At 51.8% G+C, this 24,426-nt stretch overlaps 1 protein-coding gene across 4 annotated transcripts in view; it reads right to left on the bottom strand.

The window, feature by feature from the left end:
• The window catches only part of ACTN4 (actinin alpha 4), a 99,314-nt gene extending 75,127 nt beyond the window's left edge, over positions 1-24,187 (bottom strand). For 2 of the 4 annotated variants that reach the window (XM_077318553.1, XM_077318554.1), the window contains exon 1: positions 23,929-24,187. In XM_077318553.1, the coding sequence (XP_077174668.1) occupies positions 23,929-24,069 (141 nt within the window). In that variant the 5' untranslated portion in view covers positions 24,070-24,187. The remainder of the gene's footprint in view (positions 1-23,928) is intronic. The other 2 variants (XM_077318555.1, XM_077318556.1) reach the window with 1 other exon arrangement.
• Positions 24,188-24,426: the final 239 nt, after the last annotated feature.

Here is a 24,426-nt window from a genome sequence, read left to right as displayed (position 1 = left end):
CATCAAGAGATAATACCAAGCTTGTGACGTGGAGCCAAGCAATGGCAAACCACCTCTGCATGTTGCTTGCCTTGAAAAACACATGGGGTTCCTAGGCATCAGCCGTCACCTCAGGACAAAAAACAACAACCCAAACACCCTGTCCCTTCAGGAAGTTCCCCTAAGCGCCCACTCCAGCTTTGGGGCAAGGGGGCTCTGATGCCAATAAGGCCCCTTTACCAGGAGATTAGCATGTAGCCTGAAGTTCTGAGTCACATCCAGTTGTGAATTCAAATTATTATTATTATTATTAGATTTATATCCCGCCACTCCCTTGCGACTGGAATGCCAGCTGGAAACAGACTTTACCCGGAATACCCACACCCTGACCCTCCCCACTTCCCAATTTCCTAATTGTGGCTCTCCTGTCTGGAATGCCACATTCACAACGGTCCAGGTGGAATGGCTTGCAAAGAAGAAGAGTTGGTTTTTATATGCCACTTTTCTCTACCAGAAGGAGTTTTGAAGTGGCTTGCTTACTTTCCACTCCCCACAACAGACACCCTGTGAGGCAGGTGAGGCTGAGAGAGCTCCGACAGAACTTCTCTATCAAGGGATTCCTGTAGAGGAGTAAGGAATGAAGCCCAGCTAGCCACCCCTCGTAGCCACTACACCAAGAGGGACACAAGGGCTGGGCATGATGAGAATCGCTGCCCTGGCTGCAATGCAAATGGAAGGAGAGGGCAGAGGAGCACAAGAAGTTACTTATGCTCCAGTTCCATCTCAGATGAGTCTTAATGAGCTCTCTGGCTAATTAAGCATCTCACCTTCAAGGGAGGTGGCAAGGCCTCCACAGGCAGGTTTGATTTGCAATGTCTGCAAGCAAGGAGGTTGGCGGCACATGACCTCCAGCAGCTGTCTGTTGGGCTCCGGACCTGCCACTCAGCTTCCAGAGCACTACCTGAGCTACCATAGAAGCATTGCTGAAGCGACACACACTGAATGAAGCAGTGCACCTGCCCATTCCAAATTACTCATATGGGGAAAGAAGAGCAAAGGACACTTATCCTTGGGGGGGGGGGGGGCAAAGAACAGACAGGCTTCTGTATTGGACCAAATTCTTCCCTCTGGTTCCATGTGGAAATGGACACTGAAACCACTACCGCTTCCCAAATCAGAGAACAGTGGCAGGATCGGTACACGAGGTCCCTAATCCAGTCACCTTCTACGGCAGGGGTGGCCAAGCTGCGGCTTCCCAGATGTCCATGGACTACAATTCTCATGAGCCCCTGCGAGCTCTATGCATTCCGAGACCTATCACAGCCTGGACTGCAAAGTGGGAGATGAAGCCCATGTTCTGTTCCAGACATATTTCTGGAATGAGCATGTACAGCGGACCACACATCTTCAGAAAGCAAGGCTTTTTTTGGGGGGGGGGCGGGGTGTTGAGGGAAGACAGCCTGGTTTAGCTCTGTCTTGTCAGATCTCGGAACTTAAGCAGGATCAGTACTTGAACCCAAGGAAGATGCTGCAGAGGAAAGCAAGGGCAAATCACCTCTGCTGCTCACGTGCCTTGGAAGGCCCTTGGTGGGGTCACTGGAAGCCAGCTGCAACTGGAGGGCATCCCCCCCCCCCCCGACAGAGCTCCAAAGGACTTGGGAGAATCACTCATTTGAATTCTCAGCTATTAGAGAGACTGCCCTAATTTTGTGTTATGTTGGAGGGGCTGCTGTTTTTTTTAAGGGGGGGGAATAATTCAAATGGCAGTCAGTTACGCCATCTTGCTCAATGTACAGCCCCAGACACTGGTTGAAGGATTGGGGGGGGGGGAGGCTTTCCACGCACTGACTGTTGCACGGGGGGGGGGGGGGTATTAGGGAACAAGACAGCCATCGCCTTAAAGAGGAGTTTCCTATTGCAAGGCAGGAGAGCCACTCTGACTGCTTCGCCCCACCCCTCCCCGGTCTAGACGAGCAGCAACTGCCGCAGGGCTGACCCCCTTAATGTACGGATTGCAGACAGTATGCAGGCCCAGGCTGTAGAAGCTGCTAGAGAAGAACACACTGCTTCCTATTAATGAACTACCCCACCAAGCGACTGCATGCCCTGGCTGAGAATGCAAATGGGAGGGCGGGGAGGGGGGGTTGGGGTTGGGATGGAGAGGCTGCCCAAGGGCAGCTGTTCATTTCCTGGGACACCCCCACCAAGCACACAGACTCACGCTCCTTTTTGCATGCACCCCCCCCCCTCCAATTTGAGGCTAATGCTCAAGGGGGGGGAAGCGGTCCGCAAAGATTCCCTTCATTCTTTTGCCTTATTAGGCTGTTGACAGGGGAGCGTCTGGCTAGGCCGAGGTACAGCAGCAGGAAACAGCTTTTCAGGGAGATGAAGAGACGGCTCCGGCAAGGGAGACAGATCACATAAACAGAAGCGGGGACAGGAAAGCATGGCTTCTCTCTCTCTCTCTCTCTCCCCTTCTCTGCTAGGAGTCCACAGCAGGTGTTATCTGTCTCTGTGCTGCTGGCCCCCCTCCCCCCCACCTGTCCATCTGGAGGGAATAGTCCTGGCTTCCCTGATGTCTCACTCATAGCAAGCCTGCCTTGCCCCTTTGGGAAACTGCCACTGGGCATCAACTGGGCAGGAGGCAGTATTTTTTATTGTGAGATTACTCTCCCCTAGTGTCATAGAATCATAGAGCTGGAAAGGACCTCATGGGTCATCTAGTCCAACCCCCTGCACTATGCAGGACACTCACATCCCTCATCTACTGTAACCTGCCACCCCTTTGCCTTCACAGAATCAGCCTCTCCGTCAGATGGCTATCCAGCCTCTGTTTAAAAATTTCCAAAGGTGGAGAACCCACCACCTCCCGAGGAAGCCTGTTCCACTGAGAAACCGCTCTAACTGTCAGGAACTTCTTCCGGATGTTTAGATGGAATTTCTTTTGAATTAATTTCATTCCATTCGTTCTGGTCTGTCCCTCCGGGGCAAGAGCGAACAACTCTGCTCCATCCTCTATATGGCGGCCTTTTATATGACCCTCCTGGCTGTAAGCCGTCCTGGAGAGGGGCAGCCTAGAAATCTAATCTAAACACTAAATAAAATGCTTGGGTAACCCCTTGAATCTTTTCCTTCTGTGACAGAGAAGTGATCTATATAGCCAACTGCCTGGTTGGGGCGGCTTTTGGAGCCTCATCCTGCAGGGACCGTTTTCAGAGAATGCATCCAAATGCAAAGTCAGACGAGCACACTGGATGCTTACGCTGGGCCACAAGAAGTCCGCAACCACCGCCACCCCTTGTGCACCTCTGCAACATGGGAATTCTTTTTTGGCCATCCGGTTGCAACTGACATGGCCACCCTGTGGGAATGGAAAGGCAAGCGATGTCCAGAGGTAGCAGGCCATTGCTGGAAAGCAACCCCGGACTTCCTTGGTGGTCTCCCATCCAAATTCTGACCTGGGCCAACCTCGCTTAACTTCTGATATCTGACAAGATCGGGCCAGCCTGGGCCATCCAGGTCAAAGCCACATGGAAAATAATGACACAGTGTTAAAAATGGGCTGCCCTATAGGGTCGCCCCATGGATCTATCCAACCTAGCAGCCTATTCTACTCCCTCCGCCAAGACAAACTACTAGCGCCCTACCTGGCCCCGGAACACCTAGCCACAGGGATCCAGGCAACGGTCACCTCTAGACTGGACTTTTGTAACTCGCTCTACGCAGGCCTCCTCTTAACCTTGACCCAGAAGCTACAGCTGGTCCAAAATGCAGCGGCCAGGATCCTCACTGCAACACTGTGGAGGTCCCACATCCAGCCCATTCTCCATCAACTGCAATGGTTGCCATTTGAATTCCGGATCAGACTGAAGGTTCTGGTAATTACCTTCAAGGCCATACGTGGTCAGGGCCCAGAGTACCTGAGGGATCACCTCCCTGCCTATACCCCCAAAAGAACCCTGCGCTCCATTGCTACCAAGTAGCTAAGGGTCCCGGCCCTAAAGAAGTCTGCCTGGTCTCGACCAGGGCCAGAGCCTTCTCTGTTCTCACCCCCACCTGGTGGAACAAGCTCCCGGAGGAGATTAGGGCCCTGACGGAGCTTAAGCAGTTCCACAGGGCCTGCAAGGAGGAGCTCTTCTGCCAGGCATTTGGTTGAGACCAGACATAACCAACAGTAGCTAAAGGGCCCCTGCTCCCCCCCCCGTCCCCCACTCAGAACACCACCTATACACTCTGGACCTGTTTGTATTGTTGCATTGTTGCATTGTTTATTGGTTATACTATACTGGTTATACTATATTTACAATTATCAGTTATTACTGCACGGTTATTCAAATGTTTCATAGATTGTTCCATGTATTGTTCTTATGTTATTATGTAAACCGCCCTGAGCCCCTGGGGGAGGGCGGTATATAAATATAATTAATTAATTTAATTAATTAATTAAAGTTATATATTTATTTAATTATATATAATATTAATATAATTAATATTTAATAAATTAATTAAATATTCATCCAGGCAAGAGACTCAAGGTCAGCCAGTGAGTTCTATGGGCAGATGGAAACCGGAGCCTGAACACTCCCAGCCCAGCACACAAACCATAGCCATGGGCAGCAACACCCAAAACAAGGGCTCCAAAGGATCTCTCCGAGCTGCTGCCCTGTTCGCCAGGCGTATCTGCCAGTTCCCTCCTGCAGACTCCCCAGCTGAAGCCTCCGAGCCCTCCCACGCAGCCGTGCTTGGCAAGGCCGGCCAAGCCACTCGAAGAAGTTTGCTCCTGCCTCTTGTTCATGAAGTGCCACTTGTGACGAAGCCGCCCCGTCTGTGCCTTTGCCAGGAACTGGCTGAAGGAGTCCAGCAGAACACTTCTGCCCACTTGTACGAAGCAGGGAAGGATCTTTATCACGCTCAAAGCAGAAAACACAAACTTCTTCCCTGCAAGCCTTGCAAAGATGAAAGGGGGGGGGGGGCGTCCAGGCCAATAGCTCTGGACCAGCTAGGCCAGAGGGCGCATATAGATGTTGAAGAACATGGGAGAGAGGACCACCCCTTGTGGGACACCACACGACAGTTGGTTACTGTGTCACGGCTCCCACACCATGGCAACCCTCTGTGTTTGGTTCTGGAGAACGGAGATCAGCCATTGCAAGGCTGTCCTCCCGTATTCCAGCCCCAGCAAGGCAGTGGGCTAACAATTCCCAGTTAACAACATCAAATACCACTGACAGCTCAAGCTACACGAGGAGCACTGACCCACCTCTATCCAGCTGACACCGGAGGTCAACCAGAACTGCCTTCACCCTGTGGCCAGACCGGCACGGATCAAGTGCCGAAGTTTCCTCAAAGAATGCTAGGAGCTGGTCCGCAGCAGCCTTCACAACCACCTACCCCAGAAATGCAAGATGCAAGATGCGACGCTAGTTGATCGGGTCCCACAAATCCAATAATGGTTTCTTCAGCAGGGGGCAAACACTGCTTCCTTCAGCCCCGCTTGGAACTCTCCCAATGTCAGGGAGAGGTTGACAATACCCATGAGGGGGCTCCACTATCCTCCGGTCACCCCTCTGAGGAGCCTGGAAGGGCAAGGGCCAAGGGGGCATGTGGTCACCCTCACCGCACCCAGCAGCTTGCTCACTTTGGTTAAAGACAGCTGCCTGGAGCCATCGAACAATTCCTTCTGAGGCAGCCAATGGGCCTCCAGTTCCCTTACTCTATCAATTGTGGAGGAAAGTTCACAGTGGAGGAATGAGACTTTGTCCGCAAAGCGGCTCCCTAATGCCTCACAGCCTAAATCCAACTGACTAAAATTTTGACACCCTTCCTGGAGGGCGGTAAGTAACCGAACTACCCTAAATAACTGGTCTGGGCGAGAGCTCATGTACGCAATGGAGGATACATGCATTTAGTGACCTTCACTGCCATCTCATATGCCCTCATAAGCGTGCTATAGGATGTTCTCCTTACCTCATTGCAAGTCGTCCTCTGTGCTTGCTCAAGGCATCTCACCTCCCTCTTCCTCTCCTGAAGCTCCACAGAGCCTGCTTGAGGCGAGGGCAGAGAGGCCATCGGGAAGTGATCTTGTCAACGGCGGCCGACAGGCGGGAATGCCAATCCCCCACCAAGGCCACCAATGAGTCACTGGGAGGCATCGGATCCCGCAGAGCATTCAGGAATCTCGCAGGATCCATGTCTCCGCGGGCAGGCTAAAATATGCCCACGGCCCAAGCGGGATGGGAGTGGCTTCCCGGGTTGAGCCTTCAGGGCACAGTGGTCTGACCAGGGGACAGGATTAACCACCACCATATCCGCTTCCACCCTGGCTCTGAAGATCAAATCAAGGGTGTGGTCAGCCTGATGGGTGGATCCAGCAACAAACTGTGAGAACCCCAGAGCTGCCATGACCAACACCAGTTCCAAGCTATGATCCAGGGATGGCAAGTCTACATGAATGTTGAAGTCTCCCAAGATAAGAAGCCTAGGGAACTGCAACGCCGAGGTGGCCGCTGCCTTAAGCAAGCTTGGCAGGGCAGCTGGTGGTGTGCTGGATACACCAACCAAATGGCCAAGTTCTCAACTGAATACCACTTCAGGCCGATACATTCCACCCCCAGGATTGAAGGGGCCAGGAGAGCCCTAAAAGAATACAAATCCCGGGCCACAGTACCTACCCCTCCCTCCTCCACATGGGCTGGGACTGATGGAGGACCGAGAACCGCGTGGTGAAAGATCTTTCAAGGCGAGAGTCTCCCCATCGCACACCCAGGTCTCGGTCAGGCACACCAGGTCATGCTCCACAAAATACTCCCAGAGTGTCAAGGACTTGTTATTAAAAGACCTGGTATTCCACAACATCAGTGTCGGTACCACTCTAGACTCCACTCCTGCATTCCTCAGGATGGGTCGGAGGCTAGGAGGATTGTGAGCATGTCTGTATGGGGCCCGGCCGTGGACAAGCCATGAGCCAGGGTCTGTTAGACCAGCATATCTCCCAATCCTATTGTCTAACCTCCTCCCACCGTGATAGCTCCCTTGTCCCCATAGGACTGGGATCCCTGACCCACTGTGGGCCCCCCTCATTCAACACCCCCAGCAACCATACCTCACACCCCCTCCTCCTATGTCTGGACTAACTAGCTTAAGATCTATCTTCACTCTTTCAAAGATATGGTTACCCTACTTTTCCTCCCAATGAAAACCCAAAGCTATTTACAACATCAACCTCCACTTTTTCATTTTATCCTAACCCCCACCCTACAAGACTGTGGACTGTACCGCTGTGTGTAGCTTGTATTTTCCTGTAACAAGAGAAAAGAGTGAGAGTCCAGCAGCACCTTAAAAACTAACAGAAGTTGAGGCAGAGTAAGAGCCCTCGTAAGACACCTCGGACTTCTTTCAAGGAGCACCTCAAAGGCTAACAAAATTTGAGGGAGGATACAGGCTTCTGTGAGCCACTGCTCACAACTCACAAAAGCTCCTCCTCTGCCACAAATTTTGTTAGCCTTTTAAGATGCTAATGAACTCTTTGTTTTCTACTGCTACAGACAAAGCAAACATCACTGCCCGTCTTAGAAACATAGAGTTGGAAGGGAGTTCCAGGGTCATCTAGTCCAACCCCCTGCAGAATGCAGGAAACTCACAATTACCTGCCCACCCACAGTGACCCCAATTCCATACCCAGATGATGCCCCCCCCAAAAAAAAACTGAAGTCTGGCCTGGAGGAAATTTGCCTTTCGACCCCAAAGTGGTGATCAGCATTTCCCTGGGAATGCAAGAAAGGGCCACAAGAGCCAAGCATGGATACAGTCCCTTCCTGCCCCCCCCCCACTCCCAATGTGCCCAAGTTCACAGAATTAGGTTTTTCTGTCAGATGGCTCTCTAAAGGTAAAGGTAAAGGTATCCCCTGTGCAAGCACCGAGTCATGTCTGACCCTTGGGGTGACGCCCTCCAGCGTTTTCATGGCAGACTCAATGCGGGGTGGTTTGCCAGTGCCTTCCCCAGTCATTACCGTTAACCCCCCAGCAAGATGGGTACTCATTTTACCGACCTCGGAAGGATGGAAGGCTGAGTCAACCTTGAGCCGGCTGTTGGGATCGAACTCCCAACCTCATGGGCAGACAGTTCCAGACAGCATATCGCTGCCTTACCACTCTGCGCCACAAGAGACCTTCTAAGGAAGGAGAACCCACCACCTCCCAAAGAAGCCTGTTCCACTGAGGAACCACTCTAACTTCTTGTCAGCTGCTGTAAACAGGCTCCCACAAGGTGATTTTTGGTTTTGTTTAATGGGTCTGTTATGCATTGACTTGCAGTAGTCAAATCCTATTGCACTGTATATCAAAGAAGTCACGGCTGACAGTCCTACCGCACTGCATATCAGTGTTCTACTCTTGATTGCACTGATCTATTCTCGGCACTCTACCTTCAGTCCCAGTGAGAACTATATATAAACTATACAAATATAAATGCAAAAATAAATGAATACATGAAATGAATCAGACCGAGGGTATGTGATTGGCCCATAGGAACCCAGTCAGCATCCATAGGAGACCAGGGATTTGAATCTGGATTTGCCGAATCCTGCTCTGCCAAGGATCCCCACACTGCACTGTCTCTCATTAGCCTGCAGGGGGAGGGCAGCTAGTTCAAAAGAGGCGGGTTGGCAAGGTCTAAACCTTTATTTGGTGGACAAAGCTGTTTTTTTCCTCCCAAAGAGACAGTTCAGAGAGTTATTTATCCCTCTCCTGTACTCTGACCTTCCAAAAGCAGTCCTAGGACACCTTCCTAGGGGAGGGGCCTTGGGTCAGCAGTAGAGCGTCTGCTTGGCATGCAGAAGGTCCCAGGTTCAATCTAGGGTTGGGGGCTTTGGTGTCCAAAGTGGTCCCTAGTTCAATCGCTGGGATCTCCGGTTTAAAAAGGAGGTGATGTGTTAACATCTCTGCTTGAGTCCCTGTTCCATGAGTTTGGAAGTCAATCGGGGTCTGGGCCACAGTCATCTGGAAGATGTAGCCAGTGGATCCAACTACACTGGGGGCCCAAACTGTGGCCCTCCAGACTTCATGGACTACAATCCCCACAAGCCCCTGCTAGCACAGCTCAGAACACAGCTCAGAGTACAGCAGGGGGAATTGTAGTCCATGAACATCTAAAGAGCCACTGTTTGACCACCAGTGAACTATGGGTTCAGGAAGATAGCAGCACTAGATGCCTGGAAGGGAGAGATAAAGGCCTTTCCTGTCCACAGAATCATAGAGTTCGAAGGGACCTCTTGGGTCATCTAGACCAACCCCCTGCACTATGCGGGACACTCACAACCCTATCGCTCACTCACTGTAACCTGTCACCCCCTTAACCCTTCACAGAATCAGCCTGTCCATCAGATGGCTATCCAGCCTCCAGAGGCCAAGCAGAAGCTCTGCAAGCCAAAAGGCCCACCCACCCACTTCCTAAAGATACTCTCCAGGCACCAGGAAAGGCGTCAGTGGTTGCCGCAGTGGCCACGAGCACCACACTGGGTATTGCTGCTGCTCCCTCAGCCTGACCTTGCCTCCTGTGCCAGAAAGGCCACAGACAGGATTCCGGACATGTTACAAAATTAGTGAGGCTGGCTTGATTATGGAAGATTCCAAGGGAAGAGTTGATGGCCCTCCTTTCAACCGGGGCTTACTTTGGGGGTCTGTAGCTGCCCCAAATGCAGGGTGCTTTCAGATAAGGAAGCAGCCACAGCTGGCTAGCAAGAGGAGAGATGCGTGTGTGGCACATTTTTCAAATGCTCGTGTTCTTCCCCAGAGAGCATTCCACCCCCCCTTCCTCCCCGAGCCACAGATCGAGAGATCTAAATATAAATTTAAACAATATTTGCAGAGTTACATCATGGGAAACTATAAAGGTAATCTTCTGGGGAGGGGGGTAGAGGGAAGAGGCAAAGAAACTGTATCAAGCAGGAGCAAAAACAAACTCCTGGGCAGGAGGGAAAGGGAAAAAAAGGAAACCTGGATTTAGGTTACAGAGCTGTGCTGAAACCCTGCTTTGAATTATACATCTAGCTATGAAAGTTTTAGCAGATAAGCCTTCAGTGTCTTGGCATTTCCTCACAAAAGCGAAGAACAGAAGAACTCGGCCAGGGGGAGGGGGGGGCAGCAGAGACAAAGCAGAGAGCCAAATCTGGCAGAAATGGCAGCAGAATGAAGCTGTCTGTTTACTTGGTGGCCAAGCGTGGTGCCTGAGAACACAGCTCAGAAGCATGCTAAGAAGAGAGGCTGGTACGGAAGGAACCAGAGGCCACTGATGTATGGCGTGGCCAAGCTAGGAAAGTGGTCCAGCTGCCACGCTGCATGTGGGCACACCCAGCTGTGCAGCGTTTGACAAGAGTGCTCAATGTATAAATGGAAGTGCGACCAGGTACTGACCAGGGTCAACCCTACTTATCTTCCAAGATCTCATGAAATTGGCTACCCTGGGCCAGTCAGGTCAGTTAAGTGACCATATTTTTGCAATGGTCCACAGCAGCCGTGAATTGACCGGGAAATACATTGGCTGAAGCTAAAGGGGGCGGGAGGGGTGTAAGCATTCAACATCCTCTGAGTGAATTCTGTGCCATTACTTCAACTGTTGCTGGTGCGCCTTCTGTTGAAGAGACAGGAGCATGCATGCTCTCAAACAGGAGGGCAAGTGGGTTTTGCACTCAGCAATCGGAGACCATTTGCCATTATGTGCAAGCCATGCAGCAAGAGCTCTGGTGATATCTGGGGGTCCTCCTACAGGGAGTAGGGGGGATGGGGAACAATAACAGGAAGGACCTGCGTATACAGGCCCTACTGTACTCTGCTAAAAAAAACATCAGAATTTGTGCCAAGGTGAGGCAAGTTGTGCAGCTAAGGAAAGATTAATTCTGTAAACTCAGTTACGTAAGGGTGCATGGCTAGCCCAGCCTGGAAATGAAGCAAGTCTGGCCCTGGTCACTATTTGCATGAGAGATCGTTATGGAAGTCCTGGGCCACTTTGCAGAGGCAGGCAGTGGCTAAGCCCGTTTGGCCCAGGCTAACCTGGTCTGGTCAGATCTCAGGAGGTAAGCAGGGTCTGCCTCCGTCACTAATAGGATGAGGGACCACCAAGGAATAACAGGGTTGCTATGCAGAGGCATGCAGCGGCAAACCACCACAGCCTACCTTGAAAACCCTATGGCTCGGGTGGACAAACTGTGGCTCTCCAGATGTCCATGGACTACAATTCCCATGAGCCCCTGGCAGCATCAAGCTGGCAGGGACTCATGGGAATTGCAGTCCAGGGACATCTGGAGAGCCAGTTTGGCAGGGATAGTCAAACTGCGGCTCTCCAGATGTCCATGGACTACAATTCCTATGGCAAATGTTGGCAGGGGCTCATGGGAATTGTAGTCCATGGACATCTGGAGGGCCGCAGTTTGACTACCCCTGCCCTATAGCATCATGTGTCAGCTGCAATCGTTCCCCCCCCCCCCCAGAGAATGACCTCTCACTCAATGTGGCTTATTCTACTGCTAAACTTAGGGAAGGGGGCAAGAAGTCCAAGGCAGGGGACCCGGCATGGAAACTTCTGCAATTACAAGGACTAGAATTTTTTTTAAAAGAGTGGCAGTTTTTGGGAAACAATGTATTGGTTTTGCAGTATTTGCACACTGAATCACGGCTCCCGGGAAAGTATTTGCATGAGCTGATTAATTCCTAGCCCTATCTGAGGTGAGCAGTGAGGACTCCCAAAACACATTTTGTTGGTCTTGAAAGTGCTACTGGACGCTTGCTCTTTTCTCCTATTACACAGACAGCATTTATAATTTTTCTTCTGCCTTTCCCTGAAAACACATCTTACAACTAACATGTAGGATGCAAAATCCTTTTTTTTTTTACACTGCCAACAATCAAGCCCACGGATCTTAAATTTCCGGGGGAAAGTCACACTGCATTATTGTGAAAGAAGATTCATAATTAACAACAAGGCTGTCCATGTTTCACCACTCCAAACTAGCCCTGGGAATGCAGGAAAATGCCTTGTTTAAGAAAAGAGGAAGCTCAGAGAGTTTATATTTCGCTTTCCTTCAAGCCTCAACCAAGGAAGCCGGATGAAACAAATGGTAACATCTGCTTGATTTCCCCTAGTCCTCACCTCTGAAACGTCCCCAGGAATAAGGAGAGCTACAAAGAGTCTGGAAGCGAGTTAGACGCTGCTCCTTGAATGTGGCAAGACATGGACTTTAGCAGTGTCTTCTCTCCAATGTATAAGTGCCACTAAAAATGGCAACTGTGCGTCCTGCCCTTTTCAGCACCTAAAATGAACATCGTGGCCCTGTGCCTTTGCCTGAACCAGCACCACAAAATAAGCTGGTGGGAATGGAGATAAACAAAGAGCCCACATGCGGAGTAAAGCTACAATATGAGGGGAGGGGAGGGCCTGCTAACACAGGGCTGCCAATTCCAAGGCATGCTTCAAGCAGCTTGTAGTTCCAGAGATCCCAGATAGCCACTGCAGCCAGGGGAGAAAATGCCAAGCCAGGGGGCACCAAAGAGAACAGGCAGCTCCAAATAATCATAGCTGGAGGCTTGCTGAAGAGATTTCCCACCCTCAGGTGCGTGGCAGGCATTGGGAAAGACCCTTCCCTGCCAGAGCCCGTGGGGGAGTGACTGCCAATCGACAGAACACAGACGCGCTCTTCTTCCTAATTACTTCAGGAGAAAAGCGTCCTTAAACTGAGAGGAAGCAGTTGTGTAGTGGTGACAGCCTCAGGCTGGGATCCAGGAGGGCAGAGCTCAAACCCCACCCTACAGTGAAAGCCTGCTCGGTGACTTTGGGCTAGTCACACACACAACCCTAGCCCCCCTTGCAGGGCTGGTATGAAGGACAAAATGGAGAGGAGAATAATGTAAACTGATTTAGGTCCCCCATTGAGGGCAAAGGTGGATTATAAATGAAGTAAGGTGAACTGGCCAAATACGCAATAGAAAGCTAGTCCTGGACTTTACTTCCTCATTCTACAGGCCTCTCAGGGGTGCCGGAGCTCTTGGCTTGAGCAATGGGGCCAAAGTCCACCTCTGTGTCCCTTTTGTAAAAGGGCTGCCTTAAAAAGAAAAGAAAATGAAAACTGAACTGTCAGTCTAGATAGCATTAAAAGAACAGAGGGTTTTTCTGTTTTTTTAGGCCCAACAAGGAGAAAGGTAAGCTGATCAGCTCTATCTGGTTCGCTGGCATCCATCCGCTTTTCCCAACTCAGTTTTAAGATCCGGTTTTCTTTGGGCTGCGACAGGACACCTGAATGAGAGCAGACAAACAGGAGACAAGAACTCGCAAAGAATCAAAGGGCTCCCGGAACAGAGGGAGCATTCAAGAACGGAAAGAAGAATCCAATCTTTGTGCAGAAAGGAGCTGCTCTACCTGCCTCATGAGCAGAGGTTTCACGGCTGTCTCCTTATATGGGAAAGCGGCAAAGCTCTGAAGCAGGAAATGCATCTTCTAACTCTGGCAGTAGCGCCTGCATCTCCTTTCCACAACAATTCAGCAAAGACTCCACCCGCCCTAAGCAAGTGCTCACCGCACGGAGGTGGAGACACAGAGTGAAACGTTGTGGAGACCTCCAGAAAAATCAAGGCCTCGAGCCACACAGCACCACGTCCGTTCCAGAAGGCTGTGATGGATCTCCCCTGACACTTCCTGGTTTTTATCTCCCTCTCCCAGAAGACTAGAACTTGAGGGCATCCAATGAAGCTGATGGGCAGCAGATTCAGGAGACAAACCTCCATGTTCAGAGGCAGTCCACCTCTGAATCCCAGTGCCAGGGGGCAACATCAGGGGATGTCTGCTAGTCCTTCAGAGGAGCTGGCTGAGCACAGTGTGAGATGGGAGGCTGGGCTAGGGGGACTGTTGGTTTGTTCTTATGCTGTTGCCCAAACCTCGGGGTGGAAGCGGTTCAGAAAAAAGTCAGTGTGTGGCTCGTCCAGGCAACTGGGCAGAGAAGGGCACGGAAGAAAGCCTGGATGTGTCATCTCTTAAGAAAGGAACCGTTTAGACTAGCAAATAATGCTGGCTTGTTTAAAAGATTAGTTGGCAGACTTCACTGCCATTTTGGGTTTCATGAGCTGCCTGAGATGTTGGCCACCTTCAGAATTTCGAAACAGCGTGGCAAGCACAGCCCCAAAATGGCTGACAGACGGGCTCTCGCAGGAGGCGGAGTCAACCATAGCACAGCTCCTGCCAGCTGATCTTTGGCCACAAAGGTCCACACCAGGGGTGGTCAAACTGCGGCCCTCCAGATGTCCATGGACTACAATTCCCAGGAGCCCCCTGCCAGCATTCGCTGGCAGGGGGCTCCTGGGAATTGTAGTCCATGGACATCTGGAGGGCCGCAGTTTGACTACCCCTGGTCCACACCTACCAAAGCACAGGTGCTCAACACTTCAATGACCGATCAGAAGCCCTGCTTTGCAATAAGCCCCCCACAATGACAACCACTTTCTAAAAACACTCGGTGAGCACCGGGAAAGCTGTCAATGGGCACTAGGGCACCATTTTGGGGAGCCACAGCATACAAGGAAACTGGCAAAAAGTTGCTCCCCCAGCAAGGCGGCAACATGTGAAGGGCACACAAGTAGCACGGGCATGTTTGGGCAGGCAGGTTAGTAAAACGTTTGCGCCAACAATATTTCCTGGAATTCCCAAGATGGTAAATTCCCAGCTCCAGCCAAAGCCGTTCTTTTACGCAAGTTCAAGTTCTTCCAAGACTGAGCGCCCATTTTTATCCCTTTCATCAGAAATTCTGCACATACACTCCTCAATTTTAATCAGGACAATGTTCTAATGTGGTTGGCAGCATAGAGCAAAAAGAGAGGGGGGAAGAGAGCAAGAGGAAGGGTAGAGGGAAGCAGGCAGCTTCCAACCTGTTTAGCAGGATTCATGATAATCCTCTACAACCATACAAGCCAGAGAACCGTTCCAAGCTGGCACCAACCGTGGCTTGGCACCCCCCAAAAGTGTGAACACAGATCCCGCCTCCACCAGGGGACGTCTTCGCTTCCCTGGCCTTGCTCCAGTCAAATGAAATTTAAATCATGATTTGTTACACAGGCGAGCTAATAGGGGGGAATGATTCATCCGCCTGCCCTTCAAACACGCTCAGGCAAAAGAAGAACCTTTTCATGCAATGCTTGGCTGCAGCTTCCCGGCTGCCAGAAACTTGGATGCGGATTCCCCTAAGCGAACGTGGTAGGATTTACAGCCTCTGCCTGGGAGAAGTGTGGAGGGGAGGTACAGATGGAAAAGGTTGCTGTGCTTTTCTAAGAGGCTAGTGTTCTGCAAATTTACTTTCCGCGCTTTGTTCACGATGCTCATTCGTGTTTTTATCCAGTGCTTCCAGACTTGGGGGGGGGGGGGAGATCTGTGTAAGGCATAGCTGGGTTCTCTGCAGTGGCAGCTTCTTTGCAACTATTTGAGAAGGGAAAACGCAGGATTTCCAAGCAAGGATTTCCTGCCTGCTGTTGAAGCCCTGCAGAGCCAGCATGCCAAGGCAAACTCCTTCTCTTTCTACCCCCCCCCCCCCAAAAAAAAACACTGGATAAAAGCCAAGAAAGAATCTGCAGGGTATGCAGACAGGAGACAAAACCTGGTCCAGAGGACTCCTGTAGCCCTTTGCCAAGCATGAACAACCCAAAGCCCCTACCATTCCTGCAAGATTCAGGAGAAAAGTATGAAGCCCCTAAAGTGGGTGTGGCCAAACTGTGGCTCTCCAGATGTTCACAGACTACAGTTCCCATGAACCCCATGCTGGCAGCCCCACGTTCTAGTGCCTGGGTTCCCAACATGGTGCCCATGGGCACCATTGTGCTCACCGACACCTTTCCTGGCACCAACCAAGTGCTTTTGAAAAGTGGCTGAAGCAAGATGGTGTCGTTGCCCAGCTGGGCTTCCGACTGATCGAGGGAGATCTGACTGAATGTGCAGATCAAAGTAACGTTATTTCAATGGCCACTTATTCTCTGTCATTCCTTTCTCCCAGTGTATTTCCAGTTTTGCCCTCTTCTCCTGCATGCTTGGGCTTTCCATGTGTGCCTCCACCTCCTACAGCAGCCATTTTATGATTGGTGCTACTTTCCAAAGCAACCCCATTATAGTCAGAATTCCAAAGGCACCCATAAGCTGAAACGTGCTGGAGACCCCTGCTCTGGAGGCATTGCCAGCACAGCTCCCTTGGTGAGCAGAACTAGTGGGAAGAGGCTTACATGGGTGCAACAGTAATTTGCATGATGGGACTCAATCCTCTGCATGCAAAGAGTTCAAAGACTAGAGAAGAAAGTTGTTTTTATAGCCTGCTTTTCACTACCCAAAGGAGTCTCCGTGGCTTATAGTCACCTTTCCTTCCTCTCCCCATAACAAATGCCCTGTGAGGTAGGAGAGCTCTGAGAGAACTGTGACTGACCCAAGAGATCAGTATCTCCACTTAAAGGATCTCAGGCAACAGGTGTTAAGATGTAACTTCCTCTACCTTGCAGAGCTGCTACCAGAGAGAAGAGAGAACGTTAAGCCAGAGCAGCCAACACTCCAGCTTCAGTTGTTACCAGGAGAGGGTGCACAGCTCATGAGGGGGCCACTGACTATGTCAGTAGAAGGTCCCCGGCTCAGCTCGAGTCACCTGCTGTTGACTGAGGGGTGTCAAGGAAGACTTTTTCCTGACAAGGTCTGCTGGAATACTGAACTAGATGGCCTTGCAAGCTCAACTTACTGCCATTAGCCTTGTTCCTTGGCCTACCACATGGCACACTATTGGTCCACCAAGGTCATCAGTCCCTGTTCTGACTGACGGCAGCTCTCCAGGGTCTCAGGCAGGGTCTTTGGGTCTCCACACCACATGCTACTAGAGCCCTTAACTGGAGATGCCACGGATTGGACTAGGAACCTGCATGCCAAGGAGGCGCTCTGAGTAACACACAGAAATTTGGGGGCACCAATGTGTCAGTGGTCACTCAGCTGTGGCTAGAGAGTGAGTGGCAACATCATGCAGCCCGCCTACTCACACAACCGCACGCCCAGAGAGCCTGTCCCAACTGTTTAAGCCCCAGGCTGACACAGTGTTTCTCCATGTCGGTTGTGTGCCCACTTCTAACATGTGAAGATAGTGCTTTCGCAAGCCACAATATTGCCAGAGACTAGCAACTTAGTTAAACTGATTTTATGGGTCCCCCCTTTAAAGTATTTTAGGGTCTCTTAACTATGGAGACACAAGAAGGGTGCTAGGCTTAAGAGAGAAAGGAGAGGGGGAACCAGGGAAAGGTCAAACACTGCCCTCCCCCTCAAACAAATAACTGGCCAAGCAGCAAGAATCTGCTTGATCCCAAGCTGGCCAAAGCCAGACTCCGCACCCCCCATGGAGACCCCCATCAAGGTCCTCCCTCTTGCAAGAAAACTGAGGCCAGCCACCCTGCAAGCCAAGTGTCCAGCCGGGCTGAAAACGGCAAGTGTTGGAACTCTCCCTATCAACTGGGCCCTGGTTCAGAACTCTGCAACTGTTACAGTTCTGGCACGGAGGGGGGGGGGAGGATATTTTGCCAAGTTTCTCCAGCCAAGGAAGGAAAACAGGGCAAGAAACACTGTTGCCATTTCAAAACAACCCACTTTTGAAGGCCCTTAGCCAAAATAACTGGTTTAGCTTCATTTTTAACCCATCGTTCCCACCAATGGGGAGCTAGGTTAACTTACAGCCTTCCTTTTCATAATTAATTAATTAACTTATTGATTGGTTTGTTGGCTGCCGCTCCTGGTTCAACCAACCCACTAACAGCTGATATAAAATGCAATGTTAAAAACCGCAATCATAACTTAATAAAACCAACACAAACACCCACCACCACCACCTAATCCTCCCATATGACATTTTTCCAGGTAAAATGTTAACACTGGGACATTCGGCGCACTCGAAGGAGGGGATGAAGGTCCGTTTTATCCTCACAACAACCAGGTAGGGTAGGCAGAAAGCGCTTGACTGGCCCAAGGTCACCTGGCAAGCGTCCAGGGCAAGGCAAGGAATTGGACCTGGGACACTCAGACCCTGGCCCTTACCTCTAGCTGCTTCATTCAAACACAGCAAGATATGCAAAAGCCAGATGGCTGCGGTTTCTGTTTTTCAAGTTGCTCTCTGCAAAACTTTTAACAGAAACGCTCGGGATTTGACAGATGCCTGCACACCTCACAAAGCGGCTTGGGATCGCCAGGCCTGCAGGCCGTCACCCAACCGTTTAAGACGGTGCCCGGGTATGTCAGCAATGATTAGATACACCCCGAGAAGATCCACCTAAGCCTGTTGCACCTGAGTCATTACGAGCATTAAGATGCTCCGCCCCCACCCCAAGCTGTGCGCAGCCGAAAGCTGCAGGCCACACAAATGTCACCCCGCTGTTCAAATATTGGCACTGGAACGTGACGTGCAGAGCCAGAGCGGGATGCAGGGCCTCCCTTCCTCGACCTTGGGGGGGGGGGGGCACACCCTCCTGAATCACAGGGGATTATAACGCCTCAGTCCCAATTGTGCCCAATGTCACATTGACCCCTCAAAAGAATACGTGCCTACTTTCCACTGCAAACCAGTTAGTCCTAATCCAGGATAGGCAGAAGGACACATCTTTATTTCCTCCACTTTGCAAACTAGGGGCTGGGTGAGGATTCAAATCTAAGCCTGCCTAGTCGGAAACTGCCCCCAGCATGCCATGCGGGCGCGCTCAGAATCCTGGGCAAACCCGGCTGTCAGAAGACAGCCAAACGTTTGTTGGCCCCATGCAAAGAAAAAACACACATTAACGGAAACACACACACTCACACCCTGGAACAGCTCTGAGTTCGGTGGAGATAGGAATGTACACTTTGATCAAGGGGAGGACTTATCAGGACTTTCACCCTCCATTTAAATCTCAGAGCCCACGTCACCGTATGCAAAATCTCCGGCCATTCAATGTCATCATGGATAACTTCCACTCGGTGGAACACTTCCTCCGACACACAAAGCTTTTTCATGGGAGTGAAAACTGTTTAGAATGGAATCCGCATTCCTCCCTCACCACACAAACATCCTATTTGGACTATCTGCAGACCCCATTTCTCCTCACACAGCAAGGGCCCAAATTAGAAACATAATAAACAGCCCCGCTCAAGTCCCAAATGCTGCCAAGCTGGAGACCTCCCACTATTACAAGCGATCTGCAGAAAACCAAGTCCAGCCCCCCAAGTGGAAATGGCTGCTTTGGAAGGGGGACTTCCGGGGGGGGGGGGATTACACATTTATTTCATGATTTATATACCTCTCCTCTCGGCTACCCTTTCTACGGCGGTTTACAAAGTCTAGAAGCACAGCAAAACAATGGTTCACGTGATGAAGCCTGGTTGAAACGATACAAAACCACAATTTAACACTGCAGCATCACTTTGATTACTTAGGTCAAGCTGTCGCCAGCAGATGTTAGACTATAGTGAGGAAGTGGGGGAGGAAAGGAGAGCCCAGGAGGGAGGCCCTTCCCCAAATCCCACCACCCCCAGGTAACACCCCCTCCCAAATCTCCAGGTATTTCCCAACCCATAGTTGGCAACTCAGCCAGCTTCACCCCTTTCCCTTCAATCTACCCCAGACTACGGAGGACACTGTGCTCACTCCCCCCCCCTCGGGGGAACCATTTAGGGCACCAAGCAGAATCATTCAATAAACGCTGCACTGTCACAGACCGCGGAGGGAGCACAGGGCGACACGGTTCCTTAGCTTAGCCTTTCGCTGACCCACATTCAAATATGCCAAAGCACTTTGAGCATTCAATTCTATGGACTGCAGAAAATGGGGGGGGGGGGGAGAGAGGAGACACACAGAACAGGACAGAAAGGCCGTTGGAGAAGGGAAGGCATGCTCTGTGCAACACACCCGGGCACTGCCAGGGGAGTCTGCTGAGGCGTGGGAGCCATGCACTCATAAACTGAGCTCTCCAATAAAAATCGCTGCAGTGCCACGTCACGGCAACACGGTGGATCAGGAGCCCCCAAACCAGGTGTAGTAGGCAGCACTGCACTACCAGTTGGGGTTTTCAGAAGCTTCACCCCCCACAACTCCCCCGGAAATGTTCAGGAACCGTCATTTGGAAAAGAGACACCGGTGTTCCTCCCAGAAGGCCAGAAATATGGGAAAGTCATTAGCTGGGCCCTGGCTCGCTCAGCAGCAAAAATATCAGGGTTGATTTCACGCCCAGACCTTTTTTTCCCCTTTTTTTTTGGGGGGGGGGGGGGCTGCAGGAATGTAAATGCTCAGTGTTGGTTTAGACACTCAATTGACAGGCAAGTCACTGTTTGGACCGTGATCTGAAGGAACATATGCCCGTAAGGCAATTAAGCAAAACAGCAGATGGCCACCTCGAACTCGCTTCTCACCCTACAAATAAAGTCCCAAATGAATGTCAACCACGTTCCTCTAGGGATACCACCAGGGTTAAGGATCCCTAAGTGGCATAACCTGGGATACTGGGAACAACTCCACATTCCAGAGGGTGCCAGCATTAAATTGGTAAGCCAAGTCTTTCAGGACAAGGGAAATTGGGAAAGGCAAAAGAGGAAAGCAAGTGCATGTTGAAGAATCGGTTAATATGGGCATGGAAGCTGTAAGAGGACACCAACAAAATGAGCTGTCAGAAATAGGAGACTGCCTCTACAAGGCTGGTATGGATCAATTCAAAGACAGCTCTTTCCCTGGCATGTTGTTGTTAGGTGCGAAGTCGTGTCCGACCAGTCACGACCCCATGGACAATGATCCTTCAGACCTTCCCTGGCGTATCCCCATATAAATATGGCTTATATGGCTGTTTCTGCCCTTGCACCCTGCAACGAAAGGACCCAGGTTTGGGGGATCCGTTCCCCCAAATTTGCCTTCCACCAGTTCAAGAGCTCAGCCTCCCACTTTGGGGAAGGGGCCTCTACCAACGAAACAGACCCACGGGATCCAGCCCCCACAGAAATCAGAATTGCTAGCTCCTCACTGCAAAGGTCAGAGTGAGAGGCTAAAACCAGCTTCTTGCAGGTCACCTCGAGGGAAACAAGACTTCCACCATGCCGGTTGACTACTCAGCTTCTTAGCTACTGTGGCCAGTCGTGGAAACAATTTAAAAAGCTATTTACAAAGAGTCTGGACACGTGTTTGAGATCTGAGAAATGTAAGGCGCCTGGAGAAGTCCTCCAAACTTGTTTGTTTGGTCAGTTCTGCAACCTTCCCCACCAACTAGACCAGGGGTAGTCAAACTGCAGCCCTCCAGATGTCCATGGACTACAATACCCATGAGCCCCTGCCAGCATGCTGGCAGACCCATGAGCATGCACACATGCCTTTTAAGAGTAGGCATACTGGGAGCTTTGCTACAGGAACAGCACACACTGGCTCAAGAATCCCGCCTGCCCCAAACAAATATTTCCACATTGCAGGCCGCAGAGACCGGAGGCAGAAAGCCCTGGCAGCCCAGCGGGAGACAGAGAACAATAGTCATCAGCCATACTGGACGTGACAGCTGACCTCAGGGATGTGGCTTTTCTGCTGCTGCCGCCGCCTTTGTCGGCCAGGAGAGCTTCTGAACACATGTCTGCTGAAGCCCGTGCAAGGAAACAGGCTTCCGTTACAGCAAGAACAAGAACACTACTTTAGAAGGGGAGACCCCAAATTCAATCCAGCAAAACCTTTTGCAAGAGATGCTGCAGGCAACATTCCACAAAGTTCATCCTAAAGGGAGAATTGTGGCACTTTGAAAGGGAAGCCAGGCACACAAAGTGGGCAAGAAATGACTCGCAAACTTCCCGGTGTCTCAGACAGCTAAAGAAAGGGGTGGGGGTGTTTCCCCAAAGGAACAGTCACCCACAAAGCAATTGATTATGTGTCCATGCCTCTCTCATGGGGGGAGGGGGGATATATCTACAGTGAGCTGTCTGCAATTTTAAAATGGTTCCCTGAGGCAGGGGAGAGCAGTCGCTTCTCTATTGAGTTCCTACTCCCCCCCTCCCCCCCCCCCGTCCCGGGCAAAATGAATCAGTCCAGGGGGAATGCCAGGAGCAATGGCTGGCAGGAGGGGCTGCCCCACCCAGCCCTTCCCTGCCCAGCCGCTGCCTCCGCTCCATGGTTCCACACCTGCCCTGACCCCCCCCTTCTTCCTCCTCCTAGCTTTCTAGCAGGAGGCCTACAAAAAGGGGGTGGCAGCCACAGTAAGGTCAGCTCACCCTCGCCATGTTTAGCTCACCAATGGGGAGTCTCAGAAATGCCACACAACTTCCCTCCCCACAGGAATCCCACTGATTTCCACCCTCCTGCACTGATTTCCCTTCCCACATACCCCTGCTGTATCTGTTCCACTGCAGGCCACACACAGTACACAATTCCCACCCTGTGGATCTTGCCCTTTCACCTTTGGGTCAGAAGTCTTTGCTCCAGATGGGCTCCTTGATATTTCATAGCCCTCTCCTGGAAACTCCCCCAATCCCTTAGGTCTCCCCAAACCTCCTCACAAACATCCCCCCAGCCTTACCTGGCCCTCTCACTGCCTCCTCCCTAAACTGGCATGCTCTTCCCAAACACACCCTTCCTCAACCCTCCTGGCTCTTCCATCCCACACAACCCCCACCCTGCTCTGGCCAAACTGGTGACACACATACACTCCCCACACCCCTGGCTAAGTTCTCGTGCCACCTAGGTGTGGTGGCCCCCTGCCAAACCTACTTTCTCCACACTGGCCCCCAAACCTTAACAATACCCCTAGAATCATAGAGTTGGAAGGGACCTCATGGGACTAACCTCAATTCTGCCCCCCCCCCCGTACCCACTACAGGACAGCCCCACTTGCTCGGAAGTCTCTAAGGCCACAGGCCAGTAGCAGGCACTGCAGCCCCTGAAAAGATTCCTTTCAGAGGCAACTCTGTTGAGTCACAGCTGGTTTCCTCAGGCAGGAGGCCAAAGCCCACTGGCTAAAGAATGAGGCAGTGGACATTACTCTGGATTGGGGGGTGAGGCACCAAAGACCCACAACAAGGCTGTCCCAAAGGCCTTGGAAGCTTTTTGCTTTTGAAAAACTAAGTATACACCACCTAGCACAATACTTGTTTTGGGTAAGCCTCATTTCTCCCTCCTCCATAGCTGCTCCTCAAGTGGAAGAGATCCCCCCCCACACAAGGACCCCCTTCCCCCCTTCCCCCCCCACACACGCGTGTGTAACTTTCCACCTGTCCAAGGTGGGCTCATAATTCAAACCACAGGCCTTCCCTCTGCACACCCCAGGGCACTTTCAAAAAACCCCAAACTTTCTTCCATTTTATCCGAGCCACTGTGCAAATTGCCAAAGACTGTGCTGAAAACAAAAATAATGGGGTTTAATCCTGCGTTAATTGGAAACACACACACCAACCCCAACCTACAGCTTTTGACCTGGCAAATCAAGATGACCCACCCCCACCCCTTTCACAAGGGAGAAGGGATTCCTGCGGGGGACTTGGAGGCTGAGAAGCTGGGAAGGGAATCAATGGAACAGCGAGCAGAAAAGGCCCAACAGATGCCCACTTGGGGCGCCCCACACCTCACAGCTGCCCCATCCCTGAGTTCCCTTCATGCCCCTCCCGCAACCCCCGACACGTTCTTTTTCATTCTCCAGTTGCAACCCACACGACGACCCTGCAGGGCAGGCCAGTACTGTCCAAAGTCGCAATTCAGAGGAGGAGAATCTGAAGGGAGAGCAGGCGAGGGCTTACGCGAGCCCTGCAAGGCAGGCGAGGGCTCCCCACCTAAAGCAATTGCTGCCACCCTTGCAACTTCCCCGCAAGGAAGACCAGCCCCATCCCCCCCCCTCCAATGAAACTGGGGCGGGGAATCCGAGAGCGGGGAGTGCCTGGGCTCCTGACCGGGACGGCGGCGCTCTGCCCATGCCCAGAGGCGCGCCCACCTTGCGCTGCTGCTTCTCCCAGGCGGGGTCGAGGAGGAGGTCGCGGTCCCAGTCGTCCTCTTGCGCCATGTAGTCGCCGATGCCGGGCCCGTTGCCCCCGTACTGATACGTTGCTTGGCCGGCGGTGTGGTAATCCACCATCGCTCCCGCGCGGGCTCCGTGAGGCGGCTGAGGCGGGCGAAGAGGAGCGCGCAGCTCCCGAGCGAGGCGGCGGCTCCGACCGACTGACGACGACTGCCGCGGCCGCTGCCCAGGGGCGCCGCTGCGCCTGCGCACCGCCCGCGACACGCCCCCTTGCGCGCTCCAATGCGCATGCGCTGGCAGGAGGGTTGGAAGGCCCGTCGCTGGGCTGGTTTTTTTTTTTTAAGGAGGGACGAACGCCCGGGGGAAGGGGACTCGTTCAAAGACTGCGCGTGCGCGAGGATAGGCCAGCGGGTGGGGGCGGGGATGGCAACAGACTCACTCAGCCGTCAGCACGCTTGCGCAGATTGTTCCCGC

This window comes from Paroedura picta, unplaced genomic scaffold (assembly GCF_049243985.1).
Source record: "Paroedura picta isolate Pp20150507F unplaced genomic scaffold, Ppicta_v3.0 Ppicta_v3_sca21, whole genome shotgun sequence".
In the NCBI taxonomy this organism is placed as follows: Eukaryota; Metazoa; Chordata; class Lepidosauria; order Squamata; family Gekkonidae; genus Paroedura; species Paroedura picta.
This window is presented reverse-complemented; position numbering and strand designations above follow the sequence as displayed.